Source organism: Pyrus communis, chromosome 1 (genome assembly GCF_963583255.1).
Source record: "Pyrus communis chromosome 1, drPyrComm1.1, whole genome shotgun sequence".
NCBI classification, from domain to species: domain Eukaryota; kingdom Viridiplantae; phylum Streptophyta; class Magnoliopsida; order Rosales; family Rosaceae; genus Pyrus; species Pyrus communis.
The window spans coordinates 8819635-8844110 of NC_084803.1; the positions used below are offsets into that span (position 1 = coordinate 8819635).

Below are 24476 nucleotides of genomic sequence, written 5' to 3' on the forward strand. Positions count from 1 at the left end.
GGGTGCAGGATATAAATCACTAAAAGCAACTCATCATAATCATATACACTACCATCACAACCATCGCTATATACTCACCTAAAGCTTACCTAAGCGTCCACAACGTTGAGTAGTAATATGCACAACTATATTAAAGCATATTCTAATATGTAATGCATACGACATAGCATTTAAAACGTAAAAACCATTTAAACAGTTTATGGGAAACATAAGGCATAAATATGTATGTGTGTGTTTATATATATATATATATATATATATATATATATATATATGTATATATATATATGTATATATATAACCCAAAAGCCCACTCACTGGTATATATTATAACATCCCACATCGTCCAAGGAAGTGGATCATGTAAGCCTTATATGTATATTCTCATCTCTAACTAGCATAAGGCCTTTTGGGAACTCACTGGCTTCGGGTTCCGTAGGAACTTTGAAGTTAAGCGAGTTCGCGCAAAAGTAATCCCAAGATGGGTAATCCACTGGGAAGTTCTCGTGTGAGTTCCCAGAAACAAAACCGTGTAGGCGTGATCGGGGCCCAAAGCGGACAATATCGTGCTACAGTGGAGTTGAACCCGGAATGTGGTGGGGGCCCAGGGCGGGATGTGACAATTTGGTATAAGAACCAATCCCTGGGCAGAAGTGTGCCGACAAAGATGTCAAACCCCTAAGGGGGGTGGATTGTAACATCCCACGTCGCCTAAGGAAGTGGATCATGTAAGCTTTATATATATATTCTCATCTCTACCTAGCACGAGGCCTTTTAGGAACTCACTGGCTTCGTGTTCCGTAGGAACTCCAAAGTTAAGCGAGTTCGCGCGAGAGCAATCCTAGTATGGGTGATCCACTGGGAAGTTCTCGTGTGAGTTCCCAGAAACAAAACTGTGAGGGAGTGATCAGGGCCCAAAACAGACAATATCGTGCTACGGTGGAGTCGATCGGGATGTGGTGAGGGCCCAGGTTGGGATGTGACATGTAGCCGGGTCGTAACCCCCAAGTCTCGCCTGGCTGCACTTGTCCTCTGAAAACATCTCACTTATATATGAAACAACTATTTTAATGTTATTTTTAAACATATAACCATCACTATGAAATAACTTCTCATATGTTGCTCAATTGGAGTGTTTGAATATACTATCGTGGCCTACTCAACACCCCGAGCATCCTCATATTTTTAGAATAATTTTCCAACGTCCCATGCACCCCCACGCACCGGCTAAGGCATGGCCATACATGGGAGCCACGCGCTGTCACGTGCCTGGCACGTTGACAGTAACCTTAACGCCGTTAGGGAATATGCCGTTAAATAATAGGATATTCCGTTAAATATACCTAACGCCGTTAAGAATATTTCGTCAAAGTTGACGGAATATGCTCTGTTTTCTCTGGTGGTTCGTCGGATTCCGTCGTCGGAAACTGGAAAATTCTTAAACCTTAATATCTTCTTCGTTTTTCAACCAAATTTCATGAAAATTTTACCAAATGAAGCTCTAAACGAGTAGAACATGTTCTTACCTGTTTAGAGTCCTAAAACCAACAGTATATGGTCGGAAAATTCTTCAATAGTCTGGCCAAATCTGCAACTCGATAAACCCGAGTGTCCTAACGTCAAAATTTCTCTACAATTGTTACAAATTGCTAGTGGAGCAAGAATAGTACCTTATTTAGTCCCAAAACTAGCTAAAACCTTCGCGATCACGTCGGAGAAAATTACACCCCTCGCCGGAGCTTATGGAGTCTCGGGTTGGCGAAGTGCACTTAACAAAAGGTATCACCGTGTTCTAGGGTTCGAGAAGAATAAGAATCCGGAAACACCAAGTTCGATCCGTAGAGTTTTGGTTTAGTTTGAGGGTGAATGCTTTCAGTTGTACGGACGGGGAAGAAAATTCAAGAAAGAGAGAGAGGATGCAGGTTGCACGTGTGTGCATGTGTGTGTGGCCACATGTTGGCCATATTAAAATGGCCTCAAGCCCTAATTGGGCTACATGCTTTGGATTCATGCAATTAAACCTAATCCAATTCCTTTATTCTTTTACAACATCTCCATTATGTACTCGACTCGGCCTTAATTTGCATCCACGTTCTCGTAACGTCGAATACCACTTACTCATGTCGATGGAAAAATGATTGAAGACCATATACATACATCCACGTCACAAGGCCCACAAGGGCAAAATAGTCATTTCAGTGCACTCGAGGATAAAATATATTATAATTTGGGACGGGTCATCACAATTATTTATTACATTATTTATTTTTTATAGTTGTAAATTTTGTAATTAGTATTTTAAAACCAAAGATAAGTACAAAATTTATTAAAAACATTTATTAATTTCTAAAAATAGATTTGAAGCTGGTATCAAATTTGACAGCAACTTCACCTGCTGCCTTTCCATGTCGTGCCACATAGAAATTGGCATTTTGGTTGGAAAACACTAGTGATATCTCTTTTTACCGTTATTACTGATGTGGACTTTTTGACATCTCATTTGAATATGCTCTAAAGCTCTCCCTATCCCAATTTTAATATGGGATTTTTTTCCCTATTAATTACTATGTAATGTAATGACTAAAAAGTTATTATATAAAATAATTAATTAACATCCATATATAATAACGACAATTTAGCAATCATATTTGTTTCCATTTTGAGTAAGGTGAATTGGCAAACAATTTAAATAAAATCAATTCCATCCTAGTTTGATTCCACATAATTTAAGTAAACAATTTTAATTTAAATTAGATTTTTGTTAATTCACTTCTTATTTCATTCCGATCACGCATTAACAAACGTGCCATAAGTGTGTGAGATTGTTGTCCTTGTACTCTCCTATGTTCATCGGGTCTAGGGTAGCTCTTGTTGTACCCGTTATTTGATATTGTGGAAGAAGTTTCTATTGTTGTTCCATGGACAAAAGTATTGTAGAATCACGTAAATTTCTCGGTGTCCATTTTTCATAAATAATTAGACTAAAAAAGGAAATGGAACCAACCAACAAGCATGACTCATTTGCTCTTTTACTAGTCAACAATTGGTTATGGAAAAAAAAAAAGAAAACCAAGTCAATAGTCAACATGACAGAGTGATTAGTGGTAAAATCCTCCAAAAATGGAAAATGTTAAAACAAATTAAGCAAAGGCAAATCTGGTAGATAGTTTTGTTTGCCTTGCCTTGCCTGTCCTCCTTCCCTCACTGCCTTAATTGGCTTCTGTTCAGAGTGTAGGCCAGCCACACCATGCCTTCATTTTTAGCACTCTTCCTTCAACTAATTTCTTTCTTTCTTATATATAATAATTATATACATTAACTTCTGTACATCTCCTTAATCTCTCCCTAATTTTATTCCTACTTGTTCAACATTGTTAATTTCTTACAAATCCAGTCCATCGGCGTCGATGGCCACGTCAGAATTACGCGCAACTAGCACCACCAGTCCATCGACCACATTTGTCCAAACAGACGCAAACACTTTCCGAGAAATAGTGCAGCGTTTAACAGGCGGCAGCAGCGGCGGCGGGGCGCATCATCATGAAACAGCTACACCACAAGTACAAGGGAAGAACAAGAACACCACCACCAACAATACGATTAATAACAGTAGTACTAGGAAGGTGGCGGCTTCTTCTTCGACAAGCAAACTCCATGAGAGAAGGCAATGTGCGAAGATGAGGCCCAAACTCGAGATTGTTAAACCCACAACCACCACCTTCCATTCCAAACCGCCGTCCCCATCAGTACTCAGCCCAAGTACAATGTTCTCAAAGCTGTCCATTCTGCAGCAGGAACAACTTGAAGAAAAAAAACTGTTGTTATTAGGGTCGTCGTCACCGACGCTAAAGATGACATCTGAATCGTCGGATCACCACCACCACCATCATCATCATCAAGCAGTAATGAATGCTCATCATCAAGAACAAGAACAGGAAAAAGAAGAAGAGAAAGCCATCCAAGAGAGGAGATTTTACATGCATCCATCACCTAGAGGGGGCAGGCCACTAGAGCTCCTTACCTTGTTCCCTTTAACATCTCCCAAATCAAGTCAAAACGAATGACAATTAGTTTCCTTACATAATATTTATATGCTTAATTTCAACTTAATTATTTGTCATTTTAATTTCTCAGTTTTTGTTTCTCTTTTAGCATTCTGTTCCTTCTCAATTATAGTCTGTTTTTGCTCAACCCCCTTAGACCTGGTTTGGTACTGAGGTGATTTTGAAAAAAGCTTGTATCAAAAAAAGCTGGGAGCTGTTTTTGTGTTTGGTAAACATTCAGCTTCAGCTTTTTTTCACAGTTTTGGGTGAAAAAAAAGCCAAAAACAAGAAGCTGCAAAACCCAGCTTTGAAAAATCGGCTTTTTTTTCACATCTGTTTTACATAAAAGTTTACCAAACACTATAATACTGTTTTTTTTTTCAAAAGCACTTTTACAAAAAAATTTACCAAACACTCTGCTACTTTATTTCACAGCCGACAAAAAAATTTACCAAACACTCTGCTACTTTATTTCACAGCCGCTTATTCTCACAGCACAGCAGAATCAGCTTTTTTTCAAAGCACAACAATACCAAACCAGCCTTCCTGGTGTCCATTACGAATGTTTTAAAAATCGAAACCAAGACATTTCATAGATTACTCCGCCTAGACGAAAGCCTTCAGGCTTGAGGCTCAGCTTTCGAGGACCTAAACAATTAGGGACTGCTGTGGGTAATAAAAAAAATAAAATTAGACTTAGTTAGAAAGACTTCGTTTTGGACCAAGTCATTTAAAAAAAGTTAAAGACTTGGTCAAAACAATGTTGTTTCAGGCCAAGTCTTAAGAAAAATATTCTTTTTCGCAATCGTCTTTTTAGTGAAGACGTTGCCGTTGCAATTGATTAAAAAAATATATATATAAATAAAAACAAAAACAAAAACAAAAATCCAGAACACTAAGGCCCAACCTTCAAAAATTTTAAACAAGGATTACAACCGCCTCAGAACGCCCAAGGGCGTGCCTCGACCACGCCTCCAAAGCCACCTAGGCACGCCTCGAGGGACATTTTGTAAAACACTAGCCATTACCCCCTTCTTGAATCACGCAGCGTGTTTAACAAACCATACTTATATATACGTTTAATTATTTCCTTTTGGACAATAATTATCAACAAAAATGACGAAATTAATCTGACATCAAAAAAATAACTTATGATAAAAAAATGCAGCATTGTACTGTAGTCAAACTCCATAGAACGAATTATAGCATTGCATATTCAAAACCTTTACCCGCACAAATTAAATCATCTGAAATCTCAACAAGTTCCCAGTGCATAAAGGTCATCAGTTATATATCCAGCAAACAAGGATCCAAACCCAAAAATTCATCACCCACGACGACAGTCAGGAAGCTCCTATCGTCATCACAGGCAACAACCAAATTTACCATATCAAGGCATAGAAAATTGGAACATCAATTTAATTTGCTAATGAACATTCCCTACATGACATGAAATCAGAAGAAAAAAACACAACTAAATTATTCAGTGACAGTATGCCTTATAGACCACGACTAACAAATGAACTATGACCTAATGGATATCCAAATCTTAATATTTTGCAACTTTATTTGGATAATTCTGCTGAAGAATGTGTTGCAGTAATACAGCTTGATTTGAGCTCTGACCTGCCTTCCAAATTTTGAAGTCGGGAGGAAAGTAGTCCGCATCACTCCAGGCCTTCAACAAAGCAATTGAAAATGGACCCTGTATGTTTCCTTGGGGATCGAAATAATGCCATATCGAGCTTCCCAGCTGGTCAGCAAAGATCCTCTCTCCGTCACATCGCTCTTCATCTTCATCGTCACTTAAATCAATTACCTGTGGTGCCTGTACCAGCTTATCCAAGCCCTTGGTGTCTATGCTTCCATGCTTATTCTCGCCATTGCTCCTCTTTATGGGCTCTGTTGGTTGTTCTTGAGATGTCTGTACCAGGTTACCCACCAGTTCCTGAAAGCCCTTGGTGTCAATAGTTCCATGCTTGTTCTCACCGTTGCTTGTCTTTATGGGCTCTGTTGGTTGTTCCTTCCATTCTTGCCAGGAAATACCATGCACTTTTGCTGCAGAATAATCACAAGGATAAAGATCAATGATTAATTGCTTTTATAAATGTTTTTTTTTTCCTTATATTTATCAATATTAGCTTCTTTTTTGAACCCTACACCCAATAATAATTAAATACAGTGACAAAAGGATAGATGGGAAACACTCTTTGAGCCAAAGATTAGAACCGCTGTGCACAAATAACTGCATCCACTAGAAAAAGAGCACTTTCCTACAGTACAGAGGCTTTCCAACCACATAATAGAAAAGATAACTTTTCACAGCAAAAAGAAGCCCAAAAACGCACCCTTTCCCATAAGCACTCCACCTCCTAGCACACCTCCCTAGCACTACCCCCTTTTTTCTTTCCACCAAAAAAACTTAAGCTCCCTACACGGTCTCAGTATGGACCAACATAAATCTGCCTCCTAGTCCACAAAAAAAAAAAAAAAAAAAAAAAAAAAAAAAAACCCACCGGACATTGCAATAACAAATGATCCAAACTTTCTGGAGCCTTTCTTAAAAATTAATATTCATGAGTCCAACATTATGTTATACTGAGAGATGTGGGGCATGTCTGGCCAACCTGGGCCTGACATATTGATGAATTGCCTGCTTCTATACCATGTTAACTTGGAGCATCCAATCCAAAGCCAATTGGCCATGGGTGCAGATGCCCAGAAGTTGATACGTTGAGATGCATGGTTTAGAATACATAAGATAGAAGTTTTCATATTCTCGAGAACGCACCTTCAGAAATTATGCCAGTTGCAGTCCAAGTTAATAGATTTTTCTCTGCTGGTATATCACAAACAGGAGCTTCTGAGGCTCCTTTTATGATATCTCTTGTTGAACTTCGGTTCTCTTCTTGTATTTCATCTGCACAATCCTTCGGTGCATCTTCTATCTCTAGTTCATCTGCAATGACTTCTGGAACCTCTCGCAACAACCGTGCCTGTTCATCTGGAGTCTGAAGCAATTGCCTTCTCTCCAAGTACTCAAACAGCGTAAATATCAACCAAGTTGAGGATTCAATCAGCAAATTATTTCAATGTTAAAAGGTTGATTGGGCAATACTTCTGCAAATTAGGTAACATATTATGGAATATAAAAGAAGATATTTTGAAAGGATATTCTCGACGCCATCCCTTTTCATTGGCTCTATCAATTTGGTTCTGTAACAATGCAAGTTCTCTCGCAAGCCACTGAAACAAATCCACCACAAGATGAAGAAAGTTTCACACAATCAACCTCCACTTAACATCAAAGGCATCAGAAGAAAGTCCAAGGTGAGTAGTGTCTAGCACAACAATGGAGGCACCAATAATTTTTTTTTTGTCGAAGGAGGCACCAATATTAAATAAGTAAAAGGTAATCAAATACTGCAAAGTCTTCTTTGAATAGTAGCTGAAATAAGAACCCAGCAGAACCGCAAAAATGTTTTGGAGAGCTAATATATACAGAACACATATTGTCCAAATTAAGAGACATTCTCAGATATATCCCTTAGAACAAATGGTAAATTATATGGAATACAAGTCTCATCACAATCTGAAACTAAATAACAACCAAATTACTTAATTCAGAATACTCGATCACGCTATTAAACAAACACAATTTCTGTTAAGCAGCCTGGGTTATTCATTCATATCCAGCAACTTGCTATATATTTAGATAGAATCCACCATTTAAGAATAATCATAGAAACCTCAAAAGATGTATGTAACCTCAAACATCAATACGATTCAATGATATGAACCGTGCATTTGTTAAATTTCTATTCAAGGATCGAATACTACAAAGTCATTAATTATCAACAAATAGATAGAAGAACACAATCTTTATAAATATTAAGGATGACAATCAGATGATCAAACAATCTCCACTATGCTAACTTTTTGCAAGGATGGTTCTTAAATAAAGATATAAACATTAGACAGCCTGGAACATTGGACTTCAGGTGGCTCTGACAGTGTGACCCACAAAGACGTTGCGAGCTTAGGTCACATATTCAGACAAAACTCAACCTGATCAACGATTCAAATTCAAAGTATGGAGACAAAAGGTGGTTACATAATCTGGCAACCTAAGATTCATAAGAATCTTATGTTTCCAGACTGTCCGCCATGAGAACATTCTCATGTGTGTGTGTGAGAGAGAGAGTTTGTATGTGGAGTCCCTTAACAGGTCAAAGGGGATTGTATTGTTGGGCTACTGCCACTACTCTGCAATGGGTTCAATGAATTGATCCATCTAAGTTCAATGTTTTTTAAAGTATTACAAATATTAGGAATAACATAGTTAAATGTTACAATTTCATGATTAATGCAAAAGCTCACGCTAAAAAATTTCAATGGGCATCGACTGCCCCTAATGGGGCTATGCTAGAACCTCTATTATGCGAATACAGTATATCATATCCTTCTATTAAGGGATTCCTTCATTTGGCTAAAACAAGGGACATTGTTAGCACCCAACCACAAATTTTGTCCAACGATCTAAACCGTTTTTAGGTTTCACAACTTTCACTAGTGGAAACCGGGTGTTCATTATCAGATGTCCTCATTTGTTCATTACAAATAAAGGGTATTGCAAGGTGTAAAATGGAAACTTTTCGTGAGTTGTGCATTGAAGGAGAGATTTTCTTCCTCCATAAGGTTGCCCAAAAGTGTGCACCAGCGCACATTGCCCCCAAGTATCTATTATCATTAAGAAAAAAGAGAGAAAGGAAGGACGAGCGAGAGAAGAGTTTCATTTATTTAGGATATTTATTGTTTATCGTTTATTTAGGGTATTTATGAACATTGTCGGAAACTTCGACATATTACAAAAGGGAGAATTTAAAACATGGGGTGAAAATTTCAAGAGCAAAGTGAGTCCAAATTCATTCATGGGGCAAAGTGGCACATGGGCTATAATTCATGGGACAGATTCATTTGGTGACACCGTGACACATAAATCTATCTATAATTGAATACTTACATGCTTCATTATATCCTCATGCAATATCCGGACCTTCTGCTGAAGCTCCACCTGTCAAAAGTAGAACAAGCTCATTAACAAGATTACAGGTGTAGTGAAACATAAAGAATAGAAGGAAAAAAACTAAAGAGAATATGTTTGTCAGACTCGATGTCATAGTATTCAGACTCGATGTCATAGTGAAGCGTTCGTAGGAGAAACTTTATTATTCGCCAATTCAGTGCCTTCTTTCCTTTTTAATAGGATAATAAAAAATTTCCCTTATACAGAAAACTATTAGAGTTCAAAAGGGTAAAGTTCAAAACAAAATCCAACAAAAAGTAAGCTAAGAAAAGAGGTGCCCTAATTCATCACTCAAACAGCCACCTCAATATCTGAGCCTTCGCTTTTACAATGGAGCGTTATACCGTTCAAAAGCTCTAATGTATCTTCCTAGCCACTAGGACCAGAAATGCACAGCTTACCACAAAAGACTGCGGTAAAAACTACTGCAGTGAATGATAAAAGAATCTCCGACAGACAGAAAATTAATGAAAAAACCTATTAGTAAGATCCTCAGCACAGTTTGCATCCATCTAACCTCACTTAAAACCAAACAGAATAAATGATTTAGTTTCTCCCTTAAGCGCATTCAACACTTGTTTCCAAAAAGTTTCCATGTCCGGTTCATCAGGGCCAGGCTACAAGACTAGAGATAGACGAGACTATTACAAGCCACTAAATACATGTGAAACTTAAACATGACAAAAATATGAAACACGAGACATGTTGCCCAACTCATTATCTGATTTCAGGGACATCTATGATAAAAGTACATTTGACCAACTGATTTTCATATCAGTATGCCAGCGACACCTATTAAACCAAAGGAATACAACTGTTTTGGGGCATTGAAAGAAGGCAAATCATGGGGCCTTTAACCGGGGGAAGAGGGACGGGAATGCTTCTTGATGGGCATTGTTTCTTCAATGTTTCCGGAATACTGACTACATTTTCATCAACTCCAACAGAACAGAAACTTTTAAAGGGAAAAATCAATGAAAGTTACCACTGTAAGGCTCTTGAGCAAGCCCTCTTTTATTCTTTGACGCAAATCCTCGCATTCCTCCTGCAACAGAAATGATCAATAAAACATTTCGGAGATTGTCTGTTAGCATTTCCTACATTTTCAGCAAGACCGGGACTTTATGAAGAAATGAATACCTGCGTGAAGTTATCATTGGAAAGCTGGGAGATTGGAACCTCTTTGACGAGGGCGAGGCCGGAAAGGCAAAGCAGAAGAACTCCGGAGGAGGAGGAGGGGGCGGGCGGCTTGTTGAGAGCAGTAACTTGGAGTAGCAGGTGAGAGTTCTTCTGCAAGTAGTCATTGGGGTCCGACTTGATTCTCACAAAGCTTCCCACAACTTTACCCTCATTCTCCTTTTCCTCATTGAGGAGAAGATGCTCCACCAAAGACCTCTTCAAATACACCAACTTTATGTTCTCCGGAATCACCGCCGCAAAGCAGCTTTTCGGGGGTCCCACTCCCACTCCCATTCCCAATCCCAATCCAAAACCACCCTCCTCCGTGAATCTCTTGGCCTTTTTTTTCTTCTGCTTCCGATGATTGCCGTCGCCGTAGTCTTCTTCTACCTGTTCTGCACTGACATTGAGATTAATGTTTAGGGGGCGGTCGTTACCGTCGCTGTCGTCGTCAGAAGAGGAATCGTCCTCCATGTTGTCGGCGAAATGCTGCTGAAGCAACTCGTAGATTTTGACGCGGCCGATGGTTTTCCGGCCGAAGAGGAGGAAGAGGCGGTCGTCGCAGACGATTCTCTTCTTCTTGGTCGGGTGCTGAAGCTGATGCTGCTTCACGTAGTCGGTGACGATCGATTCGACGTCGTATTGGGAGATTTTGTGGGTCGTGTCCCTCCCGATCGATTCCAGAAATTGAAACAGCCGCCTCGACCCCCACCCCTCCAAATCAAAATCCTGTTGCTTCCTCGACCGCGGCCGCTTGCTGCTTCCTCTGAATGGACTCGGAATCGGACGCGAACCAGGACTCGGACTCGGACTCGGACCCGAACCAGGACTCGGCTCCGCCATCCAACTGAATGGATCCATTCGGGTCCCTAAATCAAAAAGTCGTCTTTTTTTTCAGTACTCCAAACTCCGGCAGTGGAGCTGCTCACTGACTCACTAACTCGGTCCCAGGGGCCTGAGTCACTCTGTAACTGACTCGCTCACTCCCAATGACATAATACAGTAACCGACTGACATTGCCTCTGCCTCCGTCCCTCTCTGGAGCAGAATGAAACGCTCTATAAGCGGCGGCAGGTGGCTGTCTGTAACCGTCACACCGCAGCAAATTTGGCAATCTACCAACCAACAGCAGATTGCCACATGTTGTTTTCGCCTCTTCAATTCATTTCTTTTTATTGTATTTTTTTCAAAATTTGTGAGTTCAAACAGGCGAATCTGAAGGACTAAGGATGAAGAGAAAAACTGTACTTTCACAATCTATGTAGCGTTTTCCATATTATATTTTATATAAAAAATGGTCCCTCTGATGAATTATGCGGCGCAATTGCACAACTTTTCGTTTGGACCATCTCTAACCTTTATTCTACATCCTAAAATTTTTAGTTCATAAATCATTTTTCTATTCCAACTCTTATCATTTAAATTTTTTAACCTGAGATTATTAAAGAATTAAGTTTTTAAAGGAAGGGATCCTCATTTAAAAAAAAAAAATGGGGACACCCTCTTGACCGTTAGATTTGGTTTTAATGAAATCATGTGGTTGAGATCTTGTGGCCTGTAATTTAATCTCAAACACAAAATTTCATTAAAGTCAAATCTAATGGCTTTCCTTAAAGAGTCTATATTAAATAATAAATTTAGGCTAAGTTTTTCTTTAAAGTAATTTTTTTTTAAATGATGTACACTATCATAATTTAATTTTATGAACATTTTAACCTAAAAATATTTAAATTCCGATAAATATTGAAAAACTACTAAATTTGGATGAATTTTAAGTTAAATATATATATATATATATATATATATTTAGCCGTTGAATTTAAATTTGGGCCGTTACATCCTTTTTTTTACCATTAAATTTGATTAGATTCGATCTCAGCCGTTGGATTCAATAAATCCTGTGAGACATGCCCATTTGGTTTTTTAGCTTTTAGCCCACACATTTAGCATGGGTTGAGTTGGGTTAGGGGGAATAAAACCTAAAAAATAGCAATTAGCTCAGAATTGGGTTTGGTCTTACTAGAAGAGACGAATGTGGGATCTGACATAATATGCTCTTTTGTCACCGGTTTTATCGCTTGATAAGTGTTCTAAAATTAGTTGCATATTTTTTAAGCAAGTGATAAGTAATTATCGGGAGAATAACGTCATTAAGACTCTATTTTAGTTGCAAAAAATCTTTTCAATAATAAATGACCATATATTTTATTGTAAATTGTATTTGGTACTAGAAGAGAAGTATATGGGATCTGACATAAGATACTCTTTTGTCATTGGTTTTATCACTTGATAAGTGTTCAAAATTAATTGTGTATTTTTTAAACACGTGATAAGTAATTATCGGGAAAATAACGTCACTAAGACTCTATTTTAGTTTCAAAAAATATGATATTCTATTGTAAAATGTAATACGACCAAGGGAAAATTTGATGAGTCCTATTTTGTGAATGAATATTAGGTATAATCTAATTTTGTTTGATTGTTGGGTTAGGTCCACTAATTCATTGTCCAGGTCAAATTAATTTATTCTTTTACCAATTTTACCCCTAAGTTGATTAGTAAATTAATGTATAATTATCTTTTCTTAAATTTGTGTAATTATCTTGTGCTTAATTATAGGATTAACGAAAAGAGTTAAAGATTGTTTCTTTTCAGATTCTTCTTCTCGCCGTATTTCATGTTTTATTTTGTTTTTAATCAACCTCTCACAATGTTTCTTTTTAATTTTTGTTAAACTTACAAGATTTTTTGTATATGAGGTTTTAAATTTCTTATAAGATTTGTGGTAAATAAACGCATTTAAGGATTCAAAATTCAAAATTCAAAATTTAAATTTAAGTAACTTAAATATATTTTTATTTTTAAAGGGCAGAATGGATGTAATCAAAATCAAATGAAATTTTACTCAATCTGAAAAACAGTTCAATTTTTTAGACCTGGATCAAAATACCCCAACTAACTAATTACTTTTGAAGTTGGCTACTTGGAGCGAGTAAGTAAACTTTTCTTAGAAGGATTAGATCGGATTCCAATTTCCTATTTGAAATTTCACAATCGAATCGGAACACATTTTTTAAATTTGAAATTTTCAGAATTTCATATATTTTACAAGTTTTTTTAATATTCTCAATTTTTTTATATGTAATTAATTTTTCTTTCTAAATATTTGGTATATGTTATGTATATATTCAAGTAATTTTGTAGTATGCATAGAAATGGGAAGTTTTTGGAAGTTTTTTTAGGAATAAGTTATGAACTCTTTAGAAAGTTTCAGATCGAAAATTCATAATTATCAGAATTACTAAATGCATTCAGATTTCCGTTCCAATTTTTCGAAAAGTATTAAGACTCGAATTTTTGTTGCATCTGCATACTCTTAGAGATCCTCTTACAAATAATTTGTGAGAAAAGCAGTTAACTTAAAAGTGCTTATAAGTCATGTTGATGTTTAAAATTGGTTTAATAGCAAGGTTACCTCTCAAGATTAAATGTTATGCAATTCTTCCAAACCAGCTCAGCGTGATGGAGCATGTCGTGGGGGACATTATTCTGGTGCCGATCAATGGTCTTCCGATACCTAAGTTAGTCGAGTATTCGAAGGCAAATTGTATAGAAAAAGATGTTCGGATGTTCGTTAATCTCACTGAGTCCCACATCACTCGAGAGAGACAAGATACAAGTTGGGAAATGCCTTGGTCACTAAGCAAACGGTCACCATATGAGAGAGCATGAGTAACAACAAAACAAAAATGGCGACCAAAGTTAGAAAGCTCTTGCTACCTTCTTCCCAGCATTCATGCTTTTAACAGTTACTCCCAAGAGAAAACTTGTACCGATTAGATTTGGATGTCGGTGACCAAAATCTGCGGAAAAGGAAGAGAAGCTAACTCAAACTATTGAATTTTGATGTATATTTGCTTGATGTAAACAATTACAAGATGAAACATATATATAGGGAAGAAAAAGATCATAAGCCTAATTTTGCCTAACTTACCTAACTTGCTTGACTAACCTAACTTGCCTAACTTTGAACAAGAAAATTGACTAGCCTACCATTATTCCAACATGTTTATTTCATGCATTTTAACACTCCCCCTCAAGTTGGAGTGTGAATGTCGATGACACCCAACTTGCTAATTAAGACCTCAAATTGTGCCGAGCTTAGTGGTTTGGTGAACAAGTATGCAGGTTGATTCGAGGTCCGTATGTAAGCTGTTTGCACCATTCCCATTTGAATCTTCTCACGTACCAAGTGACAGTCTATCTCTATATGCTTCGTTCGTTCATGAAACACTGGGTTCGAAGCAATGTGCATGGCAGCTTGATTATCACAAAACATTGTGACTGGTTGTGCATGATTTACTTGCAAGTCCTTCAAAATGTTTCTTAGCCATATAACTTCACAACAAGTAGTAGCCATAGAACAATATTCTGCCTCTGCACTGGAACGAGATATTGTGTTTTGTTTCTTCGTTTTCCAAGATATCGGTGCTTGTCCAAGGAAGATACAATAACCGGTTATTGACCTTCTAGTGTCTTTACACCGAGCCCAATCAGCATCACAAAAGGCTTGTAGTTGTAGTGAACCTGTAGAAGGCAAAAGAATTCCCTGTCCAGGAGATTGTTTGATGTACCTGAGAACTTTATGCACCGCTTCAAGGTGTGGTTGTCGTGGCTTGTCCATGAATTGGCTCAACATATTAACCACATAAGTCAGGTCAGGTCGCGTGATGGTTAAGTAAATCAGCCTCCCTACGAGTCGCCTGTATGAAGAAGGATCATGTAGGAGCGTCCCATCAGTTTGTGTAAGGGACAGGTTTGGTTCCATTGGTAATCATGAGGGCTTCGCACCAAGGAACCCAGCATCTTCTAGTATCTCCAACGCATATTTGCGTTGGCACAAGGCAATCCCTTGTTTAGATCTTGCAACTTCTATCCCCAAAAAGTATTTGAGTTTTCCCAAATCCTTTAGTTTAAAATGTTGGGAAAGGAAGAGTTTAGTCTCTTCAATTTCTCTCAAATTGTTACCTGCAAGTATCACGTCATCAACGTACACAAGTAATGCCATGAAACTGCCTTGACGGTTTCGGACGAACAATGAGTAATCTGACCATGATTGATGAAAACCAACAGTCTTGAGAGCACTAGACAACTTGATAAACCATTGTCTCGAGGCCTGTTTTAAACCATAAATGGATTTGTGTAATTTGCATACTCGTGTCTCCCCCTTTCGTCCGAACCCAGGAGGCAGGGACATATAAACCTCCTCGTATAAGTCACCATGCAAGAATGCGTTGTTCACATCAAGTTGATGAAGATGCCAGCCTCGTATGGAGGCAATACTCAGGAGGACGCGGACGGTGGTGAGCTTGGCAACTGGAGCAAAAGTTTCCCGATAATCAAGCCCCTCAATTTGACTGTAGCCTTTAGCAACGAGACGAGCTTTGTAGCGTTTAACATTGCCGTCAGGTTTAAGCTTCACCTTATAGATCCATTTGCAACCGATGGGATGTTTGTGAGGTGGTAAGGGCACAAGAGTCCAAGTGCGATTGTCATGAAGGGCAACAATCTCTTTTTGCATGGCGTCACGCCATTTTGGATCCTGAACAGCCTGCGAAAAACTGGTGGGTTTTTTGATAATGGTGAGGGTGGTGAGAAAGGTTTTGTGAGTGGGGGATACATGGTCATAAGATAAATAATGAGATATGGGGTGAGATGTACCTGATGACTGGACCATGCTTGTGGAAGATGTGGGAGCAACACGGGAAGGGAGGGCCACCTCAACATGAAAGTCCTGCAAAAATGTGGAAGTTTTGGTCGGTCGAGTGCTACGACGGAGTGGAGGTGGTTGGTTTGGTGATGGAGTGGTTGGAGGTGGTGAAGAGTGTAGAGTATGTGTAGGGTATGTGGAGGTGGGGAAGAGTGGTGAAGGTGTTGATAAGGTATCTGGTGGTGGAGTTGTAGTAGGTAAAGGAGATGAGAGTGGTGTGATGTCGGTAAGTGTGGGAGAGGTGGTGTTTATGTCTTCGGGTGCAAGGCTTGAGTGCGACTCAATGGGAGAGGTCAAGTCAAACGTGATGGATAAGGGTGTAATGTTTGATGGAGACGGGGCAGCGGAAGTGGTATGGTTTTGGAATGGAAAATGATTTTCAAAAAAAACAACATCCCTAGAAACAAAAGTCTTATTGTGTTTTATATCAAACAATTTATAACCCTTTTGACCATAAGGATACCCAAGAAAAATGCATTGGATTGCACGGGGGTCGAATTTAGAGGGCCTTTGGGCGTGTGTAGAAGCAAAACATAAACTACCGAAAACCTTTAAATGGGAATAATTAGTGAAGGAAAAATTTTGTCCTAGCTAAGAACATGTAAGAACATTTGAATACATAGGCATACTAATAACACTTTAAAGTAGGCATGCATTCAAAAACAATTCATAAAACCCATGACTTTCAAAGCCTAGTATATGGTGAACCATAAGACTCTTTAACAATATTAAAGAGAATAAGAATTTAGAGATTCTTTACCCTTGAAGCTCATCCTTGATTACACAAGGGATTCACCCAAGTGGAGGGCCTTCAAGTCACCTCCTTGCTCCTTGGATCTTCCTTGTGATTTTCTCCCTTTTAGTGCTCCTTTTCTTCTTTGAGGATTTGAGGATTTGTTCTCCAAAACACCAAAAGTTTGGTGTCTCTAAGTCTCCACACCAAAGATGTTGTGTGAAGATGAAAATGGATGACTTAGGGAAGAAAGATTGCTAGATGTTCTTCCCCTAAGGTGGCCGGCCTCTATGTAGAAAATGAGAGAATAGGTTTCACCCAAATTCCATTAGCAAACCCCTTCATGTGAAACCAAGCTATAATGTTGATTTTACACTTCATTTCATGTGAGTGGCAAACTTGTAATTAATACAAGTTTGCTACCCCTCACCCTTATGGCCATATGTTGTTATTGGGCTTAATTGCCCATTTTGTTTTAGTTGTCATACAACTTAAACATAATGGGCCTTGTGGACCAAAACGTTTTTGTGCCCCGAAGCCCAAAACTAACTTAAACGCCCAATACGAACGTTTCGTATAATTAATTAACTATTTAATTAATCTTGACCATTCTTCAATTAAACCATTTAATTGCTTATCCATTTCATATAATTTCTTCACTTATATCCTTACTCGGTGTACGATCCATTAGGTTCCAATTAGCGAGGTAGTGGGCGATGTTACTCTTAACGATCGATTGTGAATTGAAACCACATTTCAATTCTCCCTTAAAATTAGTGTTTGCTAATCTTTAGGGCTTCCACAAACCATGGGTGACGCCTAGCAGCATGTCATGGTTACCCAAGCTAAGTAGATGTGGTTGGAGAACCTATCCAGTTACAACTACAATGCAATACGGTCCTTCTCTAATACAATACTCTTAATTACATTGTTTAAGTGATAGTTTGTTTCATGTCTACTATCCAATGTGATATTTCTCTATATGATTCAATTGAATAAGATTTGGAACAACCTTCCTTAGTCATATTCATATGCTTTGGCCAAAGACTCTCGAATCATATCTTAGAGTATTCTCCTTCCACTATGGAAGGTTAGAGATCCCTTGTTGTGCATTCATATGCCTACATGACTAGATAGCTTGACCCCAACAATGCCGTGGACACTCCAATGGAATGTCGTTGACATAATCAAAGATCAAGGACCTAACCATTAGACATCAATGATGCCTCAGGTCAAAGGACTACTTTGCATATTGCAACTATTGAGTTCTCACATGACATGTATGTTCGAACTCTCGTTTGATCGTTGTTCAGTGTACTCGATTACTCTTTCGAGCACCTATGTGTTTGCCTTAGTGTCCAACACCAAATGACTTGAGACTAGTTCATACTCACGCTTGAGTCGACATAACACATACTAACCTTAGCGGATTGTCAATGCCCAATTGGCAATCCTATGGCTAGGAACGTTTTAGGAATGAACATAAGAGAAAGGTCTCGTTAATTTAACTAACTTAAATCACTTGTCTCTTAGATCAATTACATTCCTTGGATTCCCTTATTGCTTAAACACAAGATACTATAAATAGTGATTAACAATAAGCTTTGCCCTCTATTAAACATATAAAAGTTTAACACAATAAGTATTCCAAAAAGCTATTACATCAAATGAGTGGCTTTGTGGGCATACTTCCAACAATCTCCCACTTGCACTCAAAGCCATCTTCCCATGTATCTAATACCCATCTTTTCCATATGACGGTCAAGCTGGATTTGAGACATTGGCTTTGTCAGTGGATCTGCTACGTTATCGGCTGAAGCAACTTTGAGGATGTTGATTTTCCCCTCGGCAGCATATCTTCTAATGATATTAAAGCGCCTGTCAAAGTGCTTGTTCTTTTGATGTGCCCTGGGTTCCTTGGCTTGAGCTATCGCCCCACTATTATCACAGTACAAAGTTACTGGTGATGTAATGGTTGGAACCACTCCAAGTTCAGTAATGAACTTTTTCATCCAGAATGCTTCTTTGCCGGCTTCAGCTGCAGCGACATATTCAGCCTCTGTCGTGGAATCGGCAATTACACTTTGTTTCTTGCTTTTCCAGCTGACAGCCCCACCATTCAGAGTGAATACATATCCGGAGTTGGAACTTCTATCATCGACGTCAGATTGGAAATCTGCGTCTGTATAGCCTTCCACTCGCAACTCTGTCGCTCCTCCATAAACGAGGAACATGTCCTTAGTTCTTCTTAAGTACTTAAGGACCGTCTTGACAGCTGCCCAGTGTTCTGATCCTGGGTTAGATTGATATCGACTAGTAATGCTCACAGCATATGCGATATCAGGCCTTGTGCATATCATGGCATACATAAGACTTCCTATGGCGGAAGCATAAGGAATCATATTCATATGCCGTATCTCTTCAGGAGTCTTAGGTCCCATGAACTTAGAAAGATGAATTCCATGTCCTACAGGAAGAATACCTTTCTTAGATTGTTCCATCTGGAACCTACTTAGCACCTTATCAATGTACATAGATTGGGATAATCCAATTAATTTTCTGGATCTATCACGATAGAGCTTTATCCCAAGTACATAAGATGCATCTCCTAAATCTTTCATGTGGAAGGTTTTGGACAACCACACTTTTACAGAAGAAAGTACTGCAGTGTCATTCCCGAATAGTAATATGTCATCTACATATAACACTAGGAATACAACTGCTTCCCCAACGACCTTTTGATAAACACAATTGTCGTCTTCGTTTTGAGTAAAACCAAACGATTTGATTTCAGTATCAAAACGAATGTTCCAGCTCCTGGAGGCTTGCTTAAGTCCATAAATGGACCTCTGAAGTTTGCATACCTTAGTCTTCTCAGACTTGGACACGAAACCTTCGGGTTGAGCCATATAAAGCTCTTCCTCTAGGTAGCCGTTCAGAAAGGCTGTTTTCACGTCCATTTGCCAGATTTCATAATCATGGTACGCAGCTATTGCAAGCAAAATCCGAATGGACTTAATCATGGCTACAGGAGAGAAAGTTTCTTCATAGTCAATCCCTTCTCGTTGCCTGTAACCTTTGGCTACTAGTCTAGCCTTATAAGTCTCCACGTTCCCATCAACGCCTATTTTCCTCTTGAAGATCCATTTGTTTCCAACAGGTACTATACCTTCTGGAGGGTCTACAAGAGTCCAGACTTGATTTTGATACATGGAATCCATCTCGGATTTCATGGCCTCTTGCCATCTCTTTGAGTCAATGTCGGACATTGCCTCAATGTAGTCTCTAGGGTCTTCCTTTGTGTCATTGTCACCTAGAAGGTACAATTCCCCAAAGTCTTTGTCTAAGCCATACCTCCTAGGTGGCTTATTAACCCGTTCAGATCTACGTGGAGCTAGGGGTTCAGGAACAGGGTTGTCAACTTGTCGAGTGCTTGTTTGTGGTTCATCATTAATCTCATTAATTTCCTTCAATTCTATCTTGCTAGTTCCTTTAAGAACTAATTCATCCTCCATGAATATAGCAGTTCTGGCGACAAAGACTTTCTGATCGTCAGGGTGATAGAATTCGTATCCATAGGTTTGTTTAGGATACCCCACAAAATAGCATTTAACGGATCTCGCTTCAAGCTTTCCAGCATCTTGTTTCTTAACGTATGCTGGACAACCCCAAATCTTAAGATGTTTAAGACTTGGCTTCTTTCCATACCATATCTCATATGGTGTTTGTGGAACAGATTTAGAAGGCACTGCATTCAGCAAATAAGCTGCTGTGTGTAGTGCATATCCCCAGAATGATATTGGTAGATCAGCGGAACTCATCATAGAACGAACCATGTTCATCAAGGTTCGGTTTCTCCTTTCAGAAACTCCGTTATGTTGAGGAGTTCCTGGTGGAGTCCACTGTGATACAATTCCACACTCTTTGAGATAATCTAGGAACTCATTACTCAGATATTCACCCCCTCGATCCGATCTTAGGGTCTTTATCTGTTTCCCAGTTTGCTTCTCAACTTCATTCTTGAATTCTTTGAACCTTTCAAAGGATTCTGACTTGTACTTCATAAGATACAAATAGCCAAACCGAGAGTGATCGTCGGTGAATGTGATATAGTAGGAGAAGTCTCCTCTCGACGTAGTAGACATAGGTCCACATACGTCAGTGTGGATTAACCCTAGAATTTCAGTGGCACGCTCTCCTTTCCCAGTGAATGGAGATTTGGTCATCTTCCCCAGTAGACAAGGTTCACAAGTTCCCATGAGGTCATTACCTAATGGGCTAAGATATCCATCTTTCGACATCTTGCGAATCTTATCCTGGTTTACATGTCCAAGTTTAAGATGCCAAAGTCTAACTTGGTTAACTTCTTCTCTAGCCCTTTTGGGTTTTGAGGTATTCCCGCTTTCAATACAGTGCATCCCACTATTCGTCTCTTGGTGAAAAAGTCCCTCTATCATATTACCATGAGAGATAATACGACCGTTCAAGTATAAAGTGCAACTCATTTTGTCAAACAATACTGAGTGCCCATCTCGTAAAAGCTTAGAGATAGAAATCAAATTCTTTATACATGAAGGAAAATATAAACAATTTTTAAGTTCCAGGACTTCCCCAGAGGGTAGGTTAAGCATGTAGGTGCCTATTGCTTTTGCAGAGATTTTAGCGCCGTTCCCAACTCGCACAACCATCTCCCCATTGCGTAGTGTCTTGCTCCCTACTAGTCCCTGCATCGTATTACAGATATGTTGACTAGCGCCTGAATCAAATATCCAGGAATTGGAGCTCACTGTAAAAGCACTTTCTATGACCGAAATAGTTTCTTCAAAAGTTCGTGTCATAAGGCTCGCAATGCGCACCCTGTATTTCTTCTTCCAACGTTCATCCTTTCCACAATGAAAGCATGTTCCTTTGGATTTCTTTGCCTTCTTCTTAAGTAACCTTTTCCTTGTTTTTGCATTCTCACTCCCACTGTCCTTTTTGAAACATTTTTCAAATTTACAGCACATGTCAATCATCTCGTTAAAAGTATGATCAAATCTATTCACTTTATAGTTTACAATAAACTTAGTGAAATCATCCGAGAGATATGCAAGGAAAAAGTCTTGGGCCATTTTGTCAAGTATAATGGTGGGTAGTATTTTAGGCATGTCGTTAACTACATAACATAACAGAAATCGTATTAGATTGTTGATTAACTACTTGATTGGGTCTTGAATCAAATAGTATCACCCACTATTTTTGGCAAATTCCATATCCCTCAATAGAATCCGAGAGTTATGTTGAACTCTTAGCGGGGTATGGGAGACTCACCATTACCAAGCCCACCTCAGAATTATATCATGTTGGTTAGCAAAAATAATGATGAGAGAATAACACTTTAGTCATTTACAACTCTTGTAATTACCCATCTAGTTTGGCCTCTAGAGAATGAATGCCTCAGAATTATATCATGTTGGCACCATTGCACTTAGTTAAGTTATTCCCACCATGCTTAGTTTATGTAGAGGTTCAAGCACAACCTCAGAATTATATCATGTTGGTCATACTCGTTGTCTACACTCACCTCATCATATGTTTATGGACTCCTCCTGGATGTAAGCCCATACTTTGTACTTCCCCATTATAGGGTGAAGCCGGTGCATGAGTCACAAACGATTGGAGCCCACCACGGTGGAAGGCCTACGAAGAAATGTTCAAAACATCTCTCGTTTATCAACTTAATATTCGTTTGTTGAGGGAGTAGTTTTGGGCTACATCAAAAACATTTTAATCATATTAAAAGAACATGGGCCTATCACAACTATTGGTCCAGGTTAATATGAATTAGTAGCATATAATACTCCCACTGTTTCGTTGAAACAAGCGAGACTATATGGAACTACTAACGAACGCATTGCATCCTCATATGGACTATATAGTCGTTTTAGGTTTTAGGATGATTATGAACCGTTTGATTTGATCCAACACGAGCCTTGTGTTGGACCTTGGGTTTAAGGTAGATAGTTGTTGATTTTAGTTACGCGTTTAATCCAATTAAACCATTATTTCCTATTGGGCGTTGGACCCAACTATTCCAATTTGCATACATATAAACAAAGAGGAATACATGAAATAATAAGAAGGGCTTATGCCCTTTTACAACACAAATAATGGGCTTATGCCCTTTACAACAAATTGAAGGACTTATGCCCAATACAACAACTTGAATTAATCAAATTACATTCAAATCTACATTACTTAAAACCCAAGCATTCATAATGTAAATCGGCCAATCACATAGCTCAATTATCGAGGCCTTTGGTTCATAATCACCCTTTTCTTAATTAACTAAATTAACTAAGAAAGCAACTTTAAACAATTGGTTTTTGGATCCATAGAATTGATTTAAATGGAACTAAATATAATGAAAATCCAATTCTCATTAAAGAGACAAAACAATTTTTGTTCTCATTTTATTTGGGCCATTTTGTAAAACACAAACTTTTGGGCCAAAATTCAAATACACAAAAGTATCAACATTTTATATAATTGCACAAAAGTACCCCACTAGAGGGGTGGCCGGCCATCATTGAGATTTTTGATAAAAAAAAATTTTTGTAAGTGGATTTTGGTGGGTGAGATTAAAGATGGTGGGGATGGTTTGAAAAGAAAATATATCTTTGATATAATTAAAACCATTTAATCATTTCTTACCAACAATCATCATCCATCAACTAATATTCAAAAATATATCTTTGACATAATTAAAGCCATTTAATCATTCCTCACCAATAATCATCACCCATCAACTAATAATCAAAACTTTATGTAAAACATAAAACTTTTGAATCAAAACTTCAAAACTTTTTGTTCTTGATAAGAACTTCAAGAAATATGAAGAACATACATGAAAACTCATAATAGCTCCATGGATGTTTTCTTTCACCAAAAACTCAAATTTTCACAACTCAAAAGAGGGTTAATATCCTAGGGTACTTAGGGGTTCCAAAAAGCACTTTAAAACCATTTTAACAAGCCTAACATGAACCCAAAAAATCACCCTTTGGATTTGGCCGAAAATCCCAAAACACTTGACACCAACTTTTAGTTCCATTATTCATGCTTTAATGAAATACATCTACAACATTTGAGATGCTAAATTTTCAAGTAAAATTTATATTCAAAGCAAGAACAAAGCTTGTAACATTTACAACACTTAAATCACAAAATATGAAAAATCACAAAACCCAAAAGGATCCACCATAAACTAGGCCTAGGCTCTGATACCACTTGAAGGAAAAATTTTGTCCTAGCTAAGAACATGTAAGAACATTTGAATACATAGGCATACTAATAACACTTTAAAGTAGGCATGCATTCAAAAACAATTCATAAAACCCATGACTTTCAAAGCCTAGTATATGGTGAACCATAAGACTCTTTAACAATATTAAAGAGAATAAGAATTTAGAGATTCTTTACCCTTGAAGCTCATCCTTGATTACACAAGGGATTCACCCAAGTGGAGGGCCTTCAAGTCACCTCCTTGCTCCTTGGATCTTCCTTGTGATTTTCTCCCTTTTAGTGCTCCTTTTCTTCTTTGAGGATTTGAGGATTTGTTCTCCAAAACACCAAAAGTTTGGTGTCTCTAAGTCTCCACACCAAAGATGTTGTGTGAAGATGAAA

General features: G+C 38.2%; 2 protein-coding genes across 2 annotated transcripts; one reads left to right on the forward strand and one right to left on the reverse strand.

The window, feature by feature from the left end:
• The first annotated feature begins 3407 nt into the window (after positions 1-3407).
• On the forward strand, positions 3408-4064 carry LOC137736990 (VQ motif-containing protein 31). The gene has a single exon (XM_068476364.1). The coding sequence runs from the start codon at positions 3408-3410 to the stop codon at positions 4062-4064; it is 657 nt and encodes a 218-aa protein (XP_068332465.1).
• Positions 4065-5441: 1377 nt separating this feature from the next.
• Positions 5442-11561, reverse strand: LOC137712132 (uncharacterized protein At5g08430-like). Its single transcript, XM_068451273.1, has 6 exons — positions 10270-11561; positions 10115-10174; positions 9067-9117; positions 7219-7289; positions 6835-7091; positions 5442-6101 (listed from the first exon to the last, which is right to left on the reverse strand). Exons 1-6 carry the CDS (start codon positions 11167-11169, stop codon positions 5593-5595), a joined length of 1848 nt encoding a protein of 615 aa, XP_068307374.1. The 5' UTR covers positions 11170-11561; the 3' UTR covers positions 5442-5592.
• Positions 11562-24476: the final 12915 nt, after the last annotated feature.